The sequence below is a fragment of the Podarcis vaucheri genome (assembly GCF_965113315.1).
Source record: "Podarcis vaucheri genome assembly, chromosome: 3".
Taxonomy (NCBI): domain Eukaryota; kingdom Metazoa; phylum Chordata; class Lepidosauria; order Squamata; family Lacertidae; genus Podarcis; species Podarcis vaucheri.
In genome coordinates, this window is record NC_138761.1 from 32,269,304 (window position 1) to 32,290,675 (window position 21,372).

At 43.6% G+C, this 21,372-nt stretch overlaps 1 protein-coding gene across 3 annotated transcripts in view; it reads right to left on the reverse strand.

Annotated features, from left to right (window-relative positions):
- Positions 1–21,372, reverse strand: part of SUSD4 (sushi domain containing 4) — a 78,754-nt gene that overhangs the window by 21,589 nt on the left and 35,793 nt on the right. For 2 of the 3 annotated variants that reach the window (XM_082217688.1, XM_082217689.1), the window contains exons 3-4: positions 8,907–9,119; positions 176–355 (exon numbers count right to left, since the gene is read on the reverse strand). In XM_082217688.1, coding sequence (XP_082073814.1) covers positions 176–355; positions 8,907–9,119 — 393 coding nt within the window. The remainder of the gene's footprint in view (positions 1–175; positions 356–8,906; positions 9,120–21,372) is intronic. The other variant, XM_082217690.1, reaches the window with a different exon arrangement.

A 21,372-nucleotide genomic window follows, 5' to 3' on the forward strand; every position in this document is an offset into this window, starting at 1 on the left:
TGTTCATTGAAAAAAAGGCATTTGGCAAAAGGTACTGTATTACTGTACTAAGAACTATAGGTAACCATTATCTCTTTCAGCAGTAAAAGAAATAAGAAATAAGAAAGATAAATAGGCAAGTTACACTGAGACAAGGCGTAAGGTCTATAAAAGAGGATGTTCTGGTGTACTAAACCTTGACAAATGGGCAGATTATCCCACGTTCCATCGTCTTGACACACTGAAACCATGTTGTCTAAATCAGGGTAACGGATCTGGAATCCTTCATGACAGCTGATTATTAATTTATCTCCAGTCCCGTATGTCTTGTTATGAACCTCTGCATCTTCAACAACAGGTGCAAGGCAATCTGTGGCTTCATAAAGAAATTATATATTATTAACTTAAACGTCAAATGTTGACGAACACTCAACTATGTGAAAACACTCTTACACAAAGTCAACCCACAATAGCAGTTATTCTTAGAGGAATCTGCGAACTTTTGTGCCTAAGCTGATTTAACACCACACTTCCATTAGCATCGAGACTATTATAGGATATTACATCCTGTGCAATATAGGCAAGTTCTTAACAATCTTTAATATTGTATGTATAGTTAAACTACCTTTACAGCAAAATAAAAATACAACCACTCCATCAACAATATTACTATAAAGAGTAAAAAAAAACACAACTGGAGGTATATGAAGAAGAGTTTGAAATCATTTATTTATTTATTTATTTATTTATTTATTTATTTATTTTTATTATTATTTACCGGGGGGAGCAATGGTGCCTACCTGAGAGGTGCCGGAACTGCACTCCGGCTGAAAAAAAGCACTGCTCACATACCAAACTTATCTGCTACAGTATTAGACTAACTGAAAGCTAGTAATATGTCTTCCCTTTTATGAAATGTATTTTTTAATGATGTATAAATTTATAATGCGTCAGTCACATCCATCCCCATCCTCAGTCATCTCCAAACCTCAGAGCGCCTCCACAGCATCAGATTATTTCAAATCCCTATTTACTTCTTTGCATCACAAGTGGCATTAAAAGGAGTGTTTGCATATTTATACTTTAGTTTCCTTCTGCTCCACATTACTATGGATTAGTTTACTCATTCCCTTTTCCACCCTTTGTGATTTACACAAGAGTCTATTACAAGCTGCAGCACAAAAGGACATTTAAGGTCAGGAGCTCAACCCCCAACTCAGCTCTATATCTATCCTATAGATTAGTCATAAAGAGTGTATGTATCAGCTGATTAATAGCAGCAGAGGCTCCTGCATTCTTAGCAGGAAAAGGGGTGGGGGAGGGCAATTTTCCCAGATTCCCATCTCAGCAGCAGCCCCCAGCACTGCATCCAACAGCACTCTGGTTAGCCTCCTAATTCCCTTTTTGGGAAACCAAGGAAAATCTAAAAAAAAATCCTTCCTGTAGCACCTTAAAGACCAACTAAGTTAGTTCTTGGTAATGAGCTTTCGTGTGCATGCACACTTCTTCAGATACACTGAAACAGAAGTTGCCAGATCCTTCTATATAGTGAGAAGGTGGGGAGGGGTATTACTCAGAAGGGTGGTGGGAATGGGAGACTGGCAGATAGCTGAGATGAGCCTGTTGACGACTCTTAACGACTGTAATAGGTCTTACAGGAAAAGGCAAGGGGTGAGAAGGTGAGAAATGGCTTAGTCATGTATAATGAGATAAGAATCCAATGTCTTTGTTCAGACCAGGTCTCTCCATGGTTTTAAGTTTGGTAATGAGTTGCAATTCAGCAGCTTCTCTTTCCAGTCTATTTCTGAAATTCCTTTGTAGTAAAACAGCTACTTTGAGATCTTGTATAGAATGTCCTGGGAGATTGAAGTGTTCTCCTACTGGTTTCTCTGTTTTGTGATTCTTGATGTCAGATTTATGTCCGTTTATTCTTTGGCGTAAGGTTTGGCCTGTTTGTCCAATATAGAGAGCTGAAGGACACTGTTGGCATTTGATGGCATACACAGTGTTAGACGATGACTATGGCAGACCAACATGGCTACCTATCTGTAACAAGGAAAATCTGTGATATGCTGGTGTTTGGTTTGTGCTGGGTGACGTGAGCGGTCTGCTGAAATAACCAGTTACAAATTTTATGGATTTATTAATTTATTTTGGTATTGCACTGAGTGCTGTTTGTACTGATTTGCATTTTATAGTTTCATTGATTTATTGCGAACTGCCTTGCAATCATAGTACAGAGCTGTCTATAAACGGAACAAATCAATACTAAATTGTGGGTGTGAGAATCCTGTTCCACTGTGCAGGTCAATGCTGAGGCTTAGTTTGGTTGGGATTCCCAGTTTAGAATCCCCCATACCTTTCAGGTGGCAAAAAGGTCAATTTATTTAAATTGCTCCCCCTCAGACCTCTTCCTAGGCCAAATCAAGCACACATAAGCCTCAGGTTCCATTGACTTGCATGAGGGCTGGTCCTTTGAAATGTTCCAGAACTCTTAAAAACAAATCAAATATATTTTTTTTCTTCAGAAAGAAAAGCAAGGTAGAGCAAGGATTCCTATCTTTTCTGCTAACTTTTTTTTTCAACCTCCCTAGGCTCAGGTGGCACATGCACACCAGGAGTACACAGCAACATTTTGTTGCAGAGCCACACTTGCTTGTACTCTAATATTTTTAAATACAGTAGATAATAACACAACCACTTAAGAAGGGCTTGCAGCTGCTGGGTGACCTTGGGCCAGTCACACTTCTGTGAAGTCTCTCAGCCCCACTCACCTCACAGAGTGTTTGTTGTGGGGGAGGAAGGGAAAGGAGAATGTTAGCCACTTTGAGACTCCTAAAGGGGAGTGAAAGGCGGGATATCAAATCCAAAACTCTTCTTCTTCTTCTTCGTCAAGTGCTATAAAGGATACTAGGTGTTCTATGTTGGCTCTTACTGAACTGTGCCTGGTTTTTTTAATCAATTTCTTTTTATACATTACATTTCTATTGCATTCCTTTCTCCAAATCAGCCTTTGAGAACTACAATAGTCAAGTAAGGTTATTTAGACTGAGAGGTAACACAATTTGCTCAAGGCCACTCGGCAGTCTTCTTAGGCAAGTGGAAACTGTGAAACACAATTTCCTCACGCACAATGCCAGCACTCTAGCCCACTGCGTTATGCAGTGTGGGGAGGATATAGGGCATGGACTCTATCCACAGCAAGCAGTGGGGAGGGGGCACAAGACCAAAGAAGCAAAACTAAGAGAGGAAGAAAGCACAGCATCTTTGATCTCAAGAGTGACATATACAGACCAACTGTGAGCAAAAACATCAATGAATACATCATTGACTTGTGGCTTGCTGTTGTCTTGGAGTCTTGCTGTTCCACAAATAGACACGGAACACAACTGAGGTGAAATATGAGATTTTTTCATTTTCAAAAGCAAGAAACATTGATCCTGTTATACAATGACTTCACTCTCATTTATTTCAGATGATGGCTTGTAGATTGCACCATTTTAATTGTGTGGATGCTGGCCAGAAACACTGCTTCTTTCACTGAGCTGTTAGTGGACTGCCATCCCTGCAAATAGCTTCTGCTATTAAACCAACTTCAAAGCTTCAGCCAGAGGAGACTTGTTCAAGAAGGAAAGTCTGCTGAACACATATGTACAAAGGATGAAACTGTACAGTTTGTTTTTTTACCCAAGACTCTAAAATATTTGGGGGGAAAACCTGTAACTACTAGCTCCCACTTTAGCAACTGGGGTAAGTAAATACATATTCTATATAGAACAGCTCAAAGTTAAAACAGAAAATTTAAAACTCCTCATTTGCTGAAAAGATGCTTAGCCCCTCTATTTTCTCAGTAAACACACTGTTGAAAGCCCAAAACACAATCTCTAAGCGGCAATGGAAATGAATATTAACATGCTTTTCTCTAGACTATTTCTTTTAACTATGATATCTGTGCCTTAAGATATGCAAGAAGCAAAACAAAACAAACCCAGCTTTAGCAGATCAATGTGGTGCTTACCTTTTAACAAAGATAAACAGAGAAAATGCAAGCTCTGAAATCCCCAAGTGTAATATTCTGTTATGACAGAAGTATAGCACTAAGACATCCAACATTAACGAGCCTGAGAGGTACTTTGCACATTACATTTTGCACATGACCTAGTCCACTGTGGCCATGCACAGAGCCCTTTTTGTCCCCCCTTCTCCCACTTATGGACATAAGTAACACAAGGGTTGTTAGGGAATAATAGGTCTGTGTGCATCATTCATATGCCCACTCAGCCATCCTCTGCTGCCTCATGCAAGTTACTTGTGTTCCATAACATGCATACACACAAAAACCAGAGAAGGGGGAGGAAGCAACAGCAAAAAGAGCATCACAATGTATAGGGCTAGTGAAGAGGAGAGGCATAAGCAAAGCAAAACATTCAAATTCTGCTCCCTCTAAATAATAAGTTGAGTCAGGACATGAGTGCTGCGAGAGTAGTAAGAAGTGCAAATATATTGTGTTTTCTGTTTCCCTGTAGATTGATCACACTTGAACAACACAACACAGATGCTTGTACCTCCTGTCCTCTCTACATTTGAAACTGCTCAGAAAGGTGTGTTTTTCTGTCAGTGAATAGAAGCAGTATAAACCCCCAGCTTAACAGGAGCATAGCCAAGTTTGTGACTTGAAAAGCAGTAGCATATGTTAGTTTGCTATGTTGTCAAATCACCTATTTGCCGGGTTTTGGCTCATGTTTGTAATTTGAGACAGCATACCCAACTGAGTTCCTTTTCTGGGAGTACTTTTCTCTGGCTAAGAAAGTAAAAAAACCACAATGCTTCTGACCTTGTGCAGTGCAATTGTCTTCCTAGAACGGGTTCCTTGTATACTGAAAGCTAATGTTGTCCCACCCAGTCTTGACATATCAAGTACCAGAACTGTTTGCCCAATAGACATTTAGTGCAGAATTTCCATACTTTGTTCACTCACTTTTTACAGGGCATCTGTATGACGTACTGGTGTTTCCCCTATGCTCATTCCATACTCTGCCCCCCACCCCCCAACAGAAGAAAATCCAATTTTTAAAGGAATAATGGAACAGTCACACAATCATCCCAAGGGTAGATTGACATGGGTTGGTCCAAGACATTTTGGAGGCTGCATTTTCACATGCAGGGGAAAGTCCCTAACTCACTGAAGGTTTGAGACCCATCGGCTACCCTCACCTGGTTTAGCTGGCCAGTCAAAGCAATTTCCCAAGGTGTGGCTGCCACAGGTGAGAACTGAGTGCAGGATGGGGACCAAAGGTGTACAAAATACCCCAGAAGAAGCACAACGTGACCCCCGCCAAAAGTAATGCCCCTCCCCTAACACCCAGACACCCTGAAAATGTACTGCAGGATTATTCCTAAAAGGAAGAGTTAAGCTCAAAAGTGTTTATTCCTGATATAACTGGTATAGATACCATGGTTGATAGTTAGCGTTAAAATCTATTAGCAATCTATCAATGCAGCTCAACTTGTCTTTTAGGTATTCTTCTACCAACGAACCCAGGATATGGTTTGATCAAAAATTTACAAGCCAATATTAAGACCTCGTGGTCTGTATGTGTTATCTAATCCAGACAACTACAACTAATCCTGCTTGGCAGGGGGTTGGACTCGATGGCCCTTGTGGTCTCTTCCAACTCTATGATTCTATGATTCTACGATTCTATAATCCAGAATGCGGCAGCTAGACTGATGATTGGGAGTGGCCGCCGAGACCACATAACACCAGTCTTGAAAGACCTACACTGGCTCCCAGTATGTTTCCAAGCACAATTCAAAGTGTTGGTGCTCACCTTTAAAGCCCTAAACGGCCTCGGTCCAGTATACCTGAAGGAGCATCTCCACCCCCATCGTTCTGCCCAGACACTGAGGTCCAGTGCCAAGGGCCTTCTGATGATTCCCTCGCTGTGAGAAGCCAAGTTACAGGCAACCAGGCAGAGGGCCTTCTCGGTAGTGGCACCCGCCCTGTGGAAACCCTCCCACCAGATGTCAAAAAGAAAAACAACTACCAGACTTTTAGAAGACATCTGAAGGCAGCCCTGTTTAGGGAAGCTTTTAATGTTTAATAGGCTATTGTAGGCAGAGACATCACCTTGCCAACAAAGGTCCGTATAGTTAAAGCCATGGTTTTCCCAGTAGGGATGTATGAAAGTGAGAGCTGGACCATCAAGAAGGCTGATCGCCGAAGAATTGATGCTTTTGAATTATGGTGCTGGAGGAGACTCCTGAGAGTTCCATGGACTGCAAGAAGATCAAATGTATCCATTCTTAAGGAAATCAGCCCTGAGTGCTCACTGGAAGGACAGGTCGTGAAGTTGAGGCTCCAGTACTTTGGCCACCTCATGAGAAGAGAAGACTCCCTGGAAAAGACCCTGATGTTGGGAAAGATGGAGGGCACAAGGAGAAGGGGACGACAGAGGACGAGATGGTTGGACAGTGTTATCGAAGCTACGAACATGAGTCTGACCAAACTGCGGGAGGCAGTAGAAGACAGGAGTGCCTGGCGTGCTCTGGTCCATGGGGTCACGAAGAGTCAAACACGACTAAACGACTAAACAACAACAACAAACAAGGCTATTGTATTTTAATATCCTGTTGAAAGCCACCCGGAGTGGCTGGGGAAACCCAGCCAGATGGGAGGGGTGGTATTATTATTATTATTATTATTATTATTATTATTATTATTATTATTATATCAGATTGTTAAAAAAATGCTGCTGTGGGTTTTGCCACCAATATGATATACAAATTTGTCTTATCAGTCGCGGCAGAGGATGTGGTTCAGTGTTTTTGGCGCTGCAAATAAGCAAATGTTTGCGTTTCCTCATTGACAGCAATTCCAGATCACATCAGAGCATTGGTGGGAGGCCAGGAGGGGGCAGCACATGCTCACACTGAGAGTAAGTGGGGCCACATCTAGGCGCCTAGAAGGCTGGAAGCAGGGGTTTTTTACTTGCTAAAAATAACGAAAACATAATTACAAGGCTGTAATATGCAATCTTACATTGTGGATATGCGGATACATCATTTGCCGTCCCCAACCATTTAAGGGTTCTGCATATACTGTCGCTTCATCCTTTACCTTGATACTATATGACTTCCAGTGCCAATGTCTGCAAAGGTGTGTGGGCATGGACAAAGAACAGTGCACAAGTGCAAAGCAAAACATAAATAAATACCTTTCGTGAGATTACTACCACAGCATAAAATGCACAACCATCATCCTAAAGAAAAATTGTCTTCTAGGCCTAAGAAAATTTGATTCTGTTTGCCTTCAGAATGTAATAATGTGGAAAACAAACTTAGTATGCACACAAAGCTTGCTAACCTGAAGCAAGAAAGATAAAGTGTAAAGTGTGGCAAAGAATCTCAAATATAGTGTCACTTCCATGCAGCTAATGATCATGGCCCAAAGAAAATAGAACAACCTGCAATCCCAAAATCATTGGGTTCTACACATTATTCAGCTGATAGAAACTAGGAAGGCTTCTGATTCTGATTGACTTCTTTGAAGAGCTGGTGCTCCTCGTGATTTCACTATTCTCATAATACACTATTGCTTGGGACTCCATGCTACTGATGACAATACCTTGTCATTCCCCTCTTTTGAACCATCACAAATGTCCAAAATATCTATGCCAATTTTGCTTTAGCCAATGGCAACTTGTGAAATAAACATTTCACACCTCCAGTTAGGCCAATACCACCTTGTTGGCAGCTGCAACACAAGGAGGAGACTTAAAACATGACAATACTTGAAGTGTCTCAGAGGATGAAAAACAGGTTCCCCACCTCTTTGCCCCCCCCCCATCCCCAATGTTCAGTTGATCTAATTTGCTGCAAATGCATGTATTGCTCATGACAAGAGCTTGATCAACACTATTAAAATACATAGCAAGCTGATTCTTCCAGCAAAACGGTATCTGAATATTTTTAGTGGTGTGTTTATCCATGTTTGCACATTCATGCACAAACACACTAAAGACAGACCATATTTTTAAATTTCTTGATCACAACATTATCACTGACAAGCACCCAATAAATCAAAGAGCTGGAGTTTTAGTGCATGTTGTTTAATAAATGGTGAAGCTTTTCCACGGACAAAAATTTTTTCCCAAAACTCCTGCTGGCAAGAGCCAAAGTTAGACCAGCAAAAATTGTCAAATATGTCTGAAGCAGAAAATGAACATAAGAAAATTGAACTAATTACATACAAAAGAAAACAAGTTCTTTTATTCCCACAGATGTGTTCCTAAATATAGAAGTAAAATTGCATTATTACTGCATTTTATAATCTGGCTGCCATTCTTTTCCGAACCCAAATGAATAATTTACAACATCCCCCGCAATACATAACTGATTTAATACTCCATTTAACACATACCCTTATCATCATTATAAATTTAACCATAATGCCCAGTAAAACATAACATTAAAATTTTACAAAGAGCACTCATTTGTCAGAATAGTAATTAAATACAACTAATAACATCAGATGAACTTTTCATCTGCTCATTAAGATGTATCAAGAGACTCCTGAATCTTCTGCCCCAATTCAGAGCCCACCAAACACACAGGGATAAGAATGTACCAAATTTGTCAGCACACAACATTCTTTATAAATATTTTAACTCTAATGATTGTTTGCTCAAGAGGAATTGAAGGTTTTGCCTGGGGAACCCAGGATAACGTGGAATACTACTGGTCAGAATGAAAAGGATATTGCATTTATTGCCTGGATTCAGCTAGGTCTCTAGTTTCCACTTGTTGTAAAAAAGTCTTCTCAGAAAGAAAGAAAAAATGAGCATGATCCTGTGAGCTGGAAGCAGAGATATGATAGAAATATGGAGTTTTCACAAGCAAAGTTTGTCGGCAGTAAATAGACTTACCTTCTTGGAGGCACACGGGTTTCTCACTTGGCTTCCAGCTGAGGGAGCCGTTGAAATGTCTCTCACAAAGCTTTTTGGATGGGCCCTTAAGCCTGTATCCTTCTTGGCAATGGAACCGGACTACTGAACTTTCAAAGAAAACACCTGCGCCAGGCATCTTATATCCATATTCAGGGAATCCAGGATCAGCACAGGCATGGAGTTCATCAAAACCTACGTCAACAAAGAGGCAAAATATTTGATGTTTGGTCAGAAATGTAGACAGTGTTCTTCCCATCTCCAACATCTGCCAAACTGAGATTCCAAGGCAATGTTACAGTCATACTCATTTCATAAAGTGACAAGTGGGGTCTGCAATAAAATACCGCTGCTAATTCCCAGGTTACTCTATGTGTTAACTTTGTTTTGCCAATATACAATTCTCTCCACTACCAGGCCATTTTAATCCCATTCCCAGCTTCCAGACTTTGTTTGCTAAAATTACATCTTTTCAAAAACGGTGTTCAAGGCAGTCAACAGCAGTAAAATACAGACCAACAGGGTTTTTAAAAAGCAAATAAAATGCATCAATGAAACTACAACAGCCAGTTTAACAAATTTCAACACATTTACTCTGGCTGTAATAACTTAATCAAAGCCCTGTCTGACTAAGACTATCTCTGCCTGTTGGTGGAAGCTCATTAGAGAAGAGGTTAGGTGGGTCTTCTGTGGTAAGTTGCCTGTAGATGCAGCTACCAAAAAGGTATTTCTCTTGAGTTTCCAACAAATGAACCCCAGCTTTTGGTGGGAGAGAAAAAGGAGCGTCCCTCAAAGATCTTAAAACATGAGCAGGATGAGGCTCTTGCAGAAGAATATGCTCTTTCACTGCAGCAACTTTCCCTCTGATCCCTCTCTTTGCTGACTGCCTTTCAAAGGCTTTTTCTCATCCACAGACATTGAACCCCTGACCTCAATAACCCCTCCCTTGAACTCTCTCCCAGGTTTCCAACTCCATGTTTCTACTGCACCCACCCCCATTCTGACCTAACTTTTTGTCCTCTGCCACATCACTTTTAACACCAAAGTTACATTTTAGAAGTCTCCCCACCTTTGCACACATGTACACCCCCCCACACACAGCAGAGGTAAAAATATGCAATGCTTGTGGACTTCCCATGTACATCTTAGAGTAGCAGCAATTATCATCATATAGGATCCTGCAGACACTGTTACCTACATACTTATCCTGGTACCCGGATTTCAGCCAAGTGTTTTGTTCTACAGTACAGTTTTGGTTTCCTGTCAATAGCAGATTTCTGCCTGACTTCTACCAAGCTGCAATGGAAGGTGGTCCATTAGGGCAAATGTGGCACCATCCTCAGCTCACCAGAGATCTGTCTGCTAAGCTGTCTCAGAGCCTTTCTACAGCTACCTGAGCTTTATTTAAAACCTGGGCTGGAAATACTCCAGACTCTGGCAGGCTGAGTTTTTGAGCAAAGAAAAAGCAAACAACAAAAAATTGTTTTTGTGAAACCTAATGTAATATTAGGAAAGTGAGAAAAACAACCATAAAAACAGTATGTTGACATGTTAAACTCCGGAGATAAGGGACAACTATATCAAGGAAAGAAGGCTGGAGTTACAGCAGTTTCTTAGAAGGCTTACAACCAATTGCATTTTGACTCTCAACCAGAGAAAAGAAGAGCCCTTCTCAAACTGATCTTTCTTACTGCTGCCCAGAAAAAGGAAAAAACGACTTCCTTTGTAGGAGGAAAACTCAGTTAAAAGTGCTGATAGGGCCAATTGACACAGCTACCAACCTGTCTATTGTTAAACTGGCAATTCAATTGTTTAACTAAAAAGGTCAGAAGACCTGCATGTGGGCCCATACTTCATGCACAAAATATAATGTTGTGATGGAGACTAAATCCCTGTGATTCTTGCACTTCAAAAAGGAGCTGATGCATGTGTTTTGCCTCCAAGATTGACCCACCAATGCCTGAATCTACATACCTCTGCAGTAGCCTCTCTGACCACTGCCTTTAAAGCTGACAATTCTATGATGATCTAGTTGAGATTCCTGCACTGCAGGGGGTTGGGCTAGATGACCCTCAGAGTCCCTTCCAACTCTACAATTCTAGATTCCATTAATATTCTCTCTCTGTGTGAAAATCTCAATGTGTCTATGCCCATATCAGATAGGAAATTCCCCGATTTAAGCTGGGAGAGTGATCATGCGGCTCAGGTTTATATGCTGGATTTCATGCACATTCATATAACCTCTTTCCAAGTGTCACTCCTCTGCATGGGCATCAAGTGGCCTCAGAGATGAGGCAGCTGCACTATGTGTGAGCAGGAAAGGGAAGCAAGATAAGTGGCAGACCAACCAGGGGAGTGATATCTGTAGTGTGGTAGGGTCAGCAACATGATTCAGTGCCAGGCTTCGTTTTCCATCTACATGTTAAGATGAATTACCAAGGGATGACCTTTTGTAAAGTATAAGGTGACAACTGCTTTATGAAGCTTATTTCAACATACACAGTGGAGGTTTACAAAGAAGCTTTACAGGAAACGAATAAACCCCCAGAAAATGAGACAGACAAACTAAGCAGGTGCTGAATGTTAAACAGCTTCACAACTGGCACAGCAGGAGGGCAATTAATGCCAGTGGGGGAGAGACCTGGAAAGTTTGAAAGCTACCAACTTCTGACTTTTAATGCTTTGATTTTGAATGAGATGTATCTTAGGGGCTCTCTATTTTCTGCACATTAAGCATCTAGAGACACCAAGGGAGAAAAGTATCACAGTGGCTCAACACAGAGAACAATTTTCTCCCAGACACCCCACCCCCCAAAAAAAGTCTGTATTGCATGGTACAAGTATCAACAACAACAGAAAATCCCACCACCACACCAGGCTAACAGCTTAGAGAGGAACATCGGTCCCCCAATGTCCCCAAGTGCAAATGATGCTGAAACAATTAACTTTAACCAGGATGAGGATATAATGTTTCCTAGCCCTAGGCACATAAATTCTCTGGTGTATAAAACTGGAATCCAACATGTTCCCCACCCCTGGGATAGAGCCTTTTTGTCAATTCATAATCCAAGGTCATAGTTTATTAATGCAAATAGTGTCACATTTATATAAAGGTCAGCCTTAGGAAAAAGTGTCCAATAACTTATAGCTGTGTGTGTATATGTTGTAATGTTTTTCATATGTAGACTCCGCCAAACAAAATGCAAAATATGACCACGCTGGACTTCATAGAACTTGAATAAAGGCAATATCAACACAGATATTTTTTACAGTTTACAAAGTAGTTAAAACTCAAAGAATCTCAGCTTGCCAAGAAACAGTATTAGCAAGGTCAGTTACTATTCAGAAGAGAAAGATGCCTGCAGCAATCTTGAAATACATTTTTAAATGGAAAGAAAAGAGGAGACTGCTTGGATAGGTTATCCACTCGTGGGTGTTTCTTCCTCCTCTTTTCCCTTCTGAAACATAAAGCCTGCCTGTTCTGTTAAGCAATTCACCAAAAAAAAACACCATAGATAAAATGTAAATATAAATGCTTTTAAAGCTGCTAAGTAGTCCCAACGTTAAAGTCAGTTATCATAACAAACCCTTAAAGGCCACTAAACATGAACTACATTAAAGAAATGTAACATAAAATGGGCTGCTGCAATTCTTAAAAGTCTGCTCAGGAAAGAGATAGTGTCCTTCTAGAAGAATACAACATTGTGAATAGTCACTGTGGGTCACACCCCCCTCAATATTTTAAGTTTTAATATAATTATCAGTATCTGTACTTTTTGCTTCTAACATGACTGCTTACAGTTTGCCTATCACTCTACAACCATGCGGCTCTACCTGGCAACTCAAAATAACACTTTGTGTATCTGATGAAGCAGGCTCTAGTCACTGAAAGCTTATGCCATAATAAATGTGTTAGTACTTGTGGTGCATAAGTAACATGGCTACACTCCTGGAAATTCTTAAACAATCTAACTTGGTGCATATTTAATTTTCAAATGAGGATTTGTGCATTTTGCTCCAACCTAATCCAGAGAAAAACACAAACAGATGCCTCTTTAAAGCAGCTTTGTAAATAATCTCAGAAAAGTTACTAACCTGGGGGGGGGGAACCCCCAAACCCTAGCCCATTCAGAAGCTAGTAGCCTATATTTTTATGCTGGCCTCAAAGAAGAGAGGCCCCTATAGCCAGCACGGAAACACAGGATAATAGCATCTTACCAAGATAGTGATATAGAAAAAAACTTCTATCAAATAGGCTGGTCGAAAAGGGAAGAACTGAGGGATATTTCCTTCATTCACAGCCAGGACAGAAACCATATGATTCTATCATTCCTCCACCAGGCCACTCACTCACCCCCTAGCGACCTTGCTAGGTTTTACATAAGAGTTCACTGTCAGAGGGTCTGAAGGTCTTGTATTCTTTCTCAAAATTCCATCCTAGATACGCCTCTCACATTGAAAGCATAAGCACCTGATCTAGTGTACACCAATGACCATTTTGCAAGAATGATACATCCACATACTTGCTATGAAAGCAGGCCAGCCCAAGATGTTTTGCCGCCTCAAGTAGACAAGCAAATGGTCCCCTCTCACCTGCAAATCAAGGTGCATAACACCCACAGCTGACCAAATTATTCTGGCATCTGGGGCAGAATAACTTTTCCCTGGGAGTGAAAACAAAAATAAAAATAAATGGTTGCAAATTGGCTGCCCTTTCATAACACCCAAAATCAGATACCTCCCTCTGCCTAAGGGTAGGACTGGCACTGGTGAAAATAACACTAATGATGCACTTCAGAATATATGAGATACTCTTATCTGTACGCAGAGATTACCACTACATAGGAAAAATATAATGTGAAGCATTGGGTGTGAAATAGAGGATTTGAAACTAGCTTCCCACCCATACTGCTTACTGCAGTTATCTGGTGCAGCTAGTTATCATGTGTGATGAAAGATAGAATTTTTGAACATATCAGGCATCCTATTACTAAAGATATCCTGGAATGATGATAGTATCAAGATATCAGGCTTCCATTTTATTTAATAGCACATTTTTACCATCTCAATAACCTTCTTTCTATCCAATCATAACAGAAAAAAATGTGCTCCCAGTAATCAGTTTATATAATGTTATGACATTTAGTGCTTTTCAGTGACTATTCAAAAGCCTCCTCCTATTGCTCATCAGCAAATTCAGAAGAGTTAAAGTTTGAGCAGCTCTTTCACATTAAACATATTAAATTAACTCCAGTGTTAGTGTAAAGGCCTTGACATCTGTTGCCCTGGTCACTATAGAACATTTTTAAACCAGCCAAGAGAATTTTCAGAGATAAGCCTTTGAAAAGAACCATGGAAATGTTGTAAGCATGAAAACTAATTGAGCTGGTTCCAGCTGAAAAGCCTTATCTTGCAGGGAAGGTTATATCCAGCTAGGCAAGAATTGCTTTAGAACCAGGTCTGAATCCATTTCTCTGTAAACTGATAGAGAAATAATACAAGTTTTTATTCTATTTTCCGGAACCCTTCTTGTTGCTGTACTGAACAGCCCATGACCGAAAGAATAAAAACTCACAATATCAACTGTAAAAGCCCTCACAATATTATAAACTTAGAACTGGGTTGCTGTTTGTTTATCTACTGCTACAATGCTTGTAATCTAAAGAGGTTAAAAGTAATGTCAAAAACCCTTAAGGATAATAAATATAAAATCAGCAAAATTAAATAAGAGCAGTAGTTTTCTTCCCTAAAAGGTAAAAGTAAAGGACCCTTAGCAGTTAAATCCAGCTGTGAATGACTCTGGGGTTGCGGCACTCATCTCGCTTTACTGGCCGAGGGAGCCGACGTTTGTCTGCAGACAGTTTTTCTGGGTCATGTGGCCAGCATGACTAAGTCGCTTCTGGCGAAACCAGAGCAGCACACAGAAAATGCCATTTACCTTCCCGCCGGAGCAGTACCTATTTATCTACTTGTACTTTGATGTGCTTTCGGACTGCTAGGTTGGCAGGAGCTGGGACAGCAATGGGAGCTCACCCCATCGCATGGATTTGAACCACCGACCTTCTGATCGGCTCAGTAGTTTAGACCACAGCGCCACCCCTATGTAACCACAAAAAGTGACAGTTGAACAATGTCCAAAGACCATATCAGATCCAGCGGCCACACAGCAGCATCTTGACAACACTTCCCTCCCAGCAAAGGATGGAAAATAATGGCTTAAAGTTAGAGTACAGTTCACACCTGTAACTTTTTCAAAGGATTTTCATTTTCCTTAATATTTAAGGATGAATGTCTGTGTTTGTCATTTTCACATTCATTCATTCATTCATTCATTCATTCATTCATTCATTAATCCATTCCATCCCATTTCCATATTACTCTGTGAATGTTTTTAAAAATCTGCATGAAAAATAATATTTATCTCAATGTATGAGATACAGCCACAAGGTGACTACATTTAAGTTTGTTTGTGGTAAAAAATATTTGTGGAGGCTTTATCAAGAGTGAAACTCACTTTTTTTGACAGCCCAAACAGAGAAGAGAAGCTTGAGGGTTGAGTAACATTAGCTTTAAGTCTCTAGAGACTGACTACAGAGGAATTGTGAGACTGCTATGATGTGATAGTCAGAGCCCCAAGAGACAATCCTCATTTTCAAAAAAAGATGGGAAGCAAAGACATGTATCCAAGGCAATTCTGTCACCCTTAAGAACAAAATTGTGTAGATCTGAGCATTGTCCATCTTTCTACTTGCCAAGGGTTCGCCTTGGTTGAACCCACTTTCACAAGCAAGTTTTCTCTGAAACCAATTCAATTTTATTTCTTAGGCTTCCAAATTCACCTGGCCTTTTTTCTCTGTTGCTCTGCTGTGTCAGGAAGCATAGGCTTTGCTGCTGACAGCAGGACATGATCTTGTGCTCATGCTTCTCATATTCACTCAGTGTACACTGCAGCTGCAGGGTTACCTCAGATCAACTTGGAACAAAATGCTGCAGAGGGACTACAGCAGAAGGGGCACAAATGTGCCGTGTGTCACACTAAAAGAGAAAGAAGCCATTAGAGCCTCCTGAACAATAGCAAGCACTAAGAGCCCCTTCTTTTAAGCATGCAGATGCAGAGCTCTCCTGCCTCTGGGTGGTTTTCTCCCTCATTAGGGACATTAGCTAAAGTGCCCACTTCCAGCTATGACAAGAAAAAGGACAGACGTGCACAGATTAGCAAGCTTTTCCTTAGGTACTGAATGCCACACTTACCATTTAATCAGAGAAGCAACTTCTGCAATTGCACATGTGTGTTCGTCTTCCACACCTATTCCTTAGGGGCTTCAGTTACCTACTGTTACCTGTTTAAGATGCAGGCATACAATAACCCCTGTTTAAGATGCAGTTTGCTTACCTCTTTTGTCAGATGACTTTCTGGGATGGGTCTGGCATTAGCAAGCACAAGGCGGATGGCCTTGGCTATATTACGGTTAGGAAAACCAAGACAGAGGTGGGATGAGCCATCCAGCAAGATTGGGACAACTACAGGGCTGTTTATAGGGTAGCGTGAATAACAGGAAATAAACAAAGAGAAACAAAGGAATAAGAACAAGGTTGCAAAGCTTGGTGTCGGCTATTATTGGAGAAATGCAGGCAAGAGCCATTGAATAGAATGCCAGTGGCTTCTTTTAATCCTGTCACCACCCCAGCAAAAAAGGAAAAAAAGGCTCAGGAGGTTTAAGGAAGGAGCTGGCATCTCCCTTAGCAAGGGAGTCAGAAACTGTGAGCCCCCAGAGTCATGTATCAGAATGAGTGTCAAATAGGACCTGGGCTTAGATTCCTGCCTCAGCTGAGAAACTTACAGGGTGACCTTGAGCCAGTCACTCTGCATCAGCCCAAGCTGAGGCAATCAACAAACGGCATCATTTGCCACACAATCACAGGAGAGCAGAATGCGATGTCATCCACAGCCTCAGAAACAGTCCTGACATCTTAATGAAAGAGTCTGGAAAAGGAGAAGCTGCTGTCATCATGAAAAAGTTGGAATACATTACAAAAGACTGAGAGGCAATTATCCAGCACCATATTTGTCGTGACATGTAAGATAACAGATCCACTTCAGGGCTCACAACCAGCTGCTGCAGATCAGATCACTGTGCCTGAGACTGTTTGAGAGGAGCCCCCAGAATAACCTCCTTTACCATCAGGTTCTTTGGGGCCAGATCACGATCCTCACAGGTGCCTTCTGCTGAGCTTGAGGAAGCAAATGCCTCTCTCAGTACCACACACTAGTCCAGTACTGCAGGACACACACCAGGTGGGAGAGCTAGAGAGAGAGGAGTGCTCAATTTCAGGCCCAGAGAGTTGGCCCTTTAAGAAACTGGAGTTCTCAGCAAGGAGGAGGTTGTCTGGAGGTTGAGGTTTAAGAGCCCTCAGACTGCTCTTAACCTGTGCAGGAGCAAATTGCTCACTCAGAGCTATCCATGGTCCTGCAACTCCTGACCTGCCTTGCTGCCTTCTCCATGGGATCCGGCAGCAGACTAGAACACAGCCATATTTTACAGGCTCTAGTGAAGAATACCAGAAAGAATCACATATCCTGATGAAGGAACTTACTACAGATATGCAGAAGCAATCCTATACTGACACATCCAGAGAGCCTTGGCCATTTTTTACTACCCAAAATAAAGAAGCCAGCAACTATTGTTGTGTATTCATGTTATCACCGTCTGGTTATATTAACTCCATTTTCGGACCACATGCCACCAATACTCCGAGTTACTTGTGGAACACTACTGATTTCCTGATGAAACTACAGCACATTGACAGTCTGCCAGAATATACCACCATAGTGACCATGGATGTTGCGGCTCTTTAATCAATACCCCCCTCCCATAAGCCATCAGGAATATCATCCCTGATACAACATATCTAGCTTCCAAATCCGACCACTTTATATTTACCCACAACTGAAGACACCTTGTTCATATGTGTCAGGGGTTCAGGAGCAGAGACGCAGAGAAGGGAGGAAGCAGAGAGCGAGGGGGAGGAATCCGAAGGGAAAATGAGTGATGATGACGACCCGAGATCTCCAAGCCTAAGCAGTGAGTCAGAGGACTCCCAAAAGGGAGCCCCAGTGAGCAGAGCAAGGGGGGGATCCGGGGGGACACCCCAGGAGGAAGGGAACAGAGGAGATTCAGAGAGTAGAAGCTGGAAGTCGGGACCCACGCTCATAACTGAGGGCGGCAGCAGCTGGAAGTCGGGACCCACGCTCAAGACTGAGAGCAGCAGGGAGGAAGGTAGCCAGGCATCGGGTTCCGGAGGCTGGCAGCAGGAGGGAGGGCACGAGTCAGGGGTGGTCACGCCCTCCTCAGAGAGCGAGGCAACGGTTAAGAGGAAAGTAGAGAGTTGGGCGCGCGCGCCAAGTTCAAATGCAGCGGAAGCTGGAGCAGTAAGCAGCCCGGAGAGTGAGCCAGGTCCCAAAGCCCGCCGACCTAGGGCAGAAGGTGTAGAGCTGCACGCTGCAGTTCGGAAATGAAACCTGTAACTTAATAAAGACTCTTATAAAGTGAACGCTGGCGGACTTGGTCCTATGTGAGCTGGGACTGGGTGGCAGCTCTGACAGTAAGACCCGTCTCACAAAAGCTTCGGACACCTGATATCTCGCAGCGGAGAGAGAGGCAGCTGGAGGAGGGGATCGGTGTTTGGGAGCAAGCTCACGACGGTTAGCAGAGATGACGGAAGCAGAGACAGTTGCAGCGCTGCAACAGGCAGTTACCCAATTGAACGCGGAGGTACTGGCATCCAAGAAGAGGGAGGAGGATGCGGCAGCCGCCTACAGAGATCTCCACGCCAGGTTTGAAGCATGGGTTAAACACGGGCAGCCAGGACCCAGACCGGAGGGGGTTGGGTTGGCACGGAGAGCAGGAGGGCTTGTGGCTCACTTCGATGGGAATTTACAACAGTACCCCAATTTTCGAGCAGACGTAATGTGCGCACTGCAACTGCTGGCAAAAGACTTTAGAGATGAGGAAGAGAAAGTGGGGTTCATACTATCCCATTTGCATGGGGATGCTAAAGCGTGGCTACGCAATTTGTGGAGGGATAAAGATCCGGCGCTTCAGAATGCAGATGCCTTTATCAAAGCGATGGATGCGTGTTTTTTGTCTACTATTGATGTGGATCTTGCCCGACGGGAGATTCATGGACTAAAACAAGGGAGGGCAAGCGTCCGGCAGTACCACGCCAGCTTTTTTGCGCTGGTCAGTGCCTTAGAGTGGGAACGGGATTCGCCCCCTGTCAGAGACCTGTTCTGGGAGGGTCTAAGCTCTGCGGTCAAGGATGAGATTGCAAGGGGGGAGAGGCCCCGAAGCACGCAGGAGGTGGTCCAAAGGGCGCTGACTGTGGGGGTGAGGCTGGAAGAACGTCCATGGTGCAGAGATGAAGGACGTGGAGGGCGCGAAGCAGCGAGAAGTTTCTCTTTCATTCCAAGAGAAGCAGCGCGTGCGCAATCCACACCTCCGCCTGGAGGGGGAGGGGAACCGATGGAGGTTGGAGGTGCAAGGGCTCAGTCAGCAGCCAGAGCCCAAGCACCGACAGCAGTGAAAGCGAAGCCTCCTAGAGGGAACAGGAAGTGTTACATCTGCGAGGATCCAGGCCATTTGGCGAAAGAGTGTCCCCGGAGGCTCCACAAGCACACTGCAGCCTCAGCAATGGTGACTGCAGCAACGCAGCAAGGAGAACCACAGCAGGGAAACGACGATGTCTGGCTGGAGACAGAGGCACTGGGGCCCAGCCAGACGCATCAGTGAAGCAGTCCCCAGCGATCTTGCAACCCACGGACCCCCTCCCACCCAAACCAGTAGTGCAGCTCACAGCATCTCTCCAGCTACCCGATGGCGTCACTATCGAAGTGCCGCTTTCTGTGGATTCTGGAAGCAACGCAGACTTTATAGCGCAGGATTTTGTGGAGCAGCACGCTATACAGCTACTGCCTGCCACTCTGCCCCTGCAAGTCGTCACAGTGGATGGCAGAGAGTTGCTAGGGGGGCAGGTGGTGAAGCAAACGCCACCGATGGTGATGCGCCTTGGCAACCACAGGGAAGTCATCAGTTTTAATGTCACCCAACTGTCGGACACGCCCATTGTGTTGGGCATGAGTTGGCTGGACAGGCACAGTCCGACACTGGCTTGGTACCAGAGACAGCTGATCTTCGGCTCCTCTTATTGCGCAGAACACTGCATCCTGCCCAGACAGGAGGGAGAGGAGGAGGAATCACAACTGCAGTTGGGAACGTTGCAAGCAGTCCCCCACAAATACGCAGACTTTCTGGAGGTCTTCTGCGAGAAAGAGGCTGACAAGCTACCACCGCACAGGCAATATGACTGCAAGATTGACCTCCTACCAGGGGCGACGCTGCCGAAAGGGAAGCTGTATTCCATGTCTGAGGACGAATTACAGGAACTCAAACAGTTCATAGATCACAATTTGCAGCGCGGTTTCATCCGGGAGTCCAGGGCAGTAGGGGGCAGTCCTGTTTTCTTCGTGAAGAAGAAAGACACGCCCCAAAAAAGACTGGTGGTGGATTTTCGCCTCTTAAACAAGATGACCAAGCCTTCTGATTTCCCCATGCCCAGGATTGACGACCTACTAGCGACGGTGCGCAAGGGACGCGTGTTCACCAAGTTGGACCTGCGAGGTGCGTACAATCTCATCCGCATGAGGGAGGGCGATGAGTGGAAGACAGCCATGTTCACGCCTCTGGGCACCTACGAATACAGAGTGATGCCGTTTGGATTGCAAAACGGTTCTCACTGTTTCCAAGCTTTCATGCATCATGTGTTGGCGGGACTCCTTTACAAGAAGTGCGTCTGCTTTCTGGATGACATCCTGATATTCTCCGAATCGCAGCAAGCCCATGACCAAGATGTTCGGGAGGTGCTGAAGAGGCTGCAGCAGCATAGACTGTACGCCAAACTGGAGAAGTGCCAGTTCGACACGACGGAGGTGGATTTCTTGGGTTACAAGTTGTCGGACAAGGGGCTAGCCATGGACAGCGCCAAGGTTCGTGCGGTGTTGGATTGGAAGAGCCCGCGCAACCGGAAGGAGGTCCAGCGGTTTGTCGGCTTCGCCAACTTCTATCGCAAGTTTATCAAGGGGTTCGCGATGCAGACGGCGGCCATTACGGACACGCTAAGCTCCAAGAAAAAGAAATTCATCTGGACGGAGCAGGCGGAGCAGTCCTTTCAAGCACTCAAGCGTCTCTTCGCGTCGGAAGAGCAACTGCTGCATATCGACCCCAGCAGACCGATGCGGGTAGAGACAGACGCGTCCGATAGAGCAGTGGGAGCTGTCCTGCTGCAAAGGGACCCACAGGGGGTCTGGAGGCCGGGAGCGTTCTACTCCAGAAAGCTCAGCAAGTCGGAGCAGAACTACACCATCTGGGACAGGGAGTTGCTGGCCATTCAT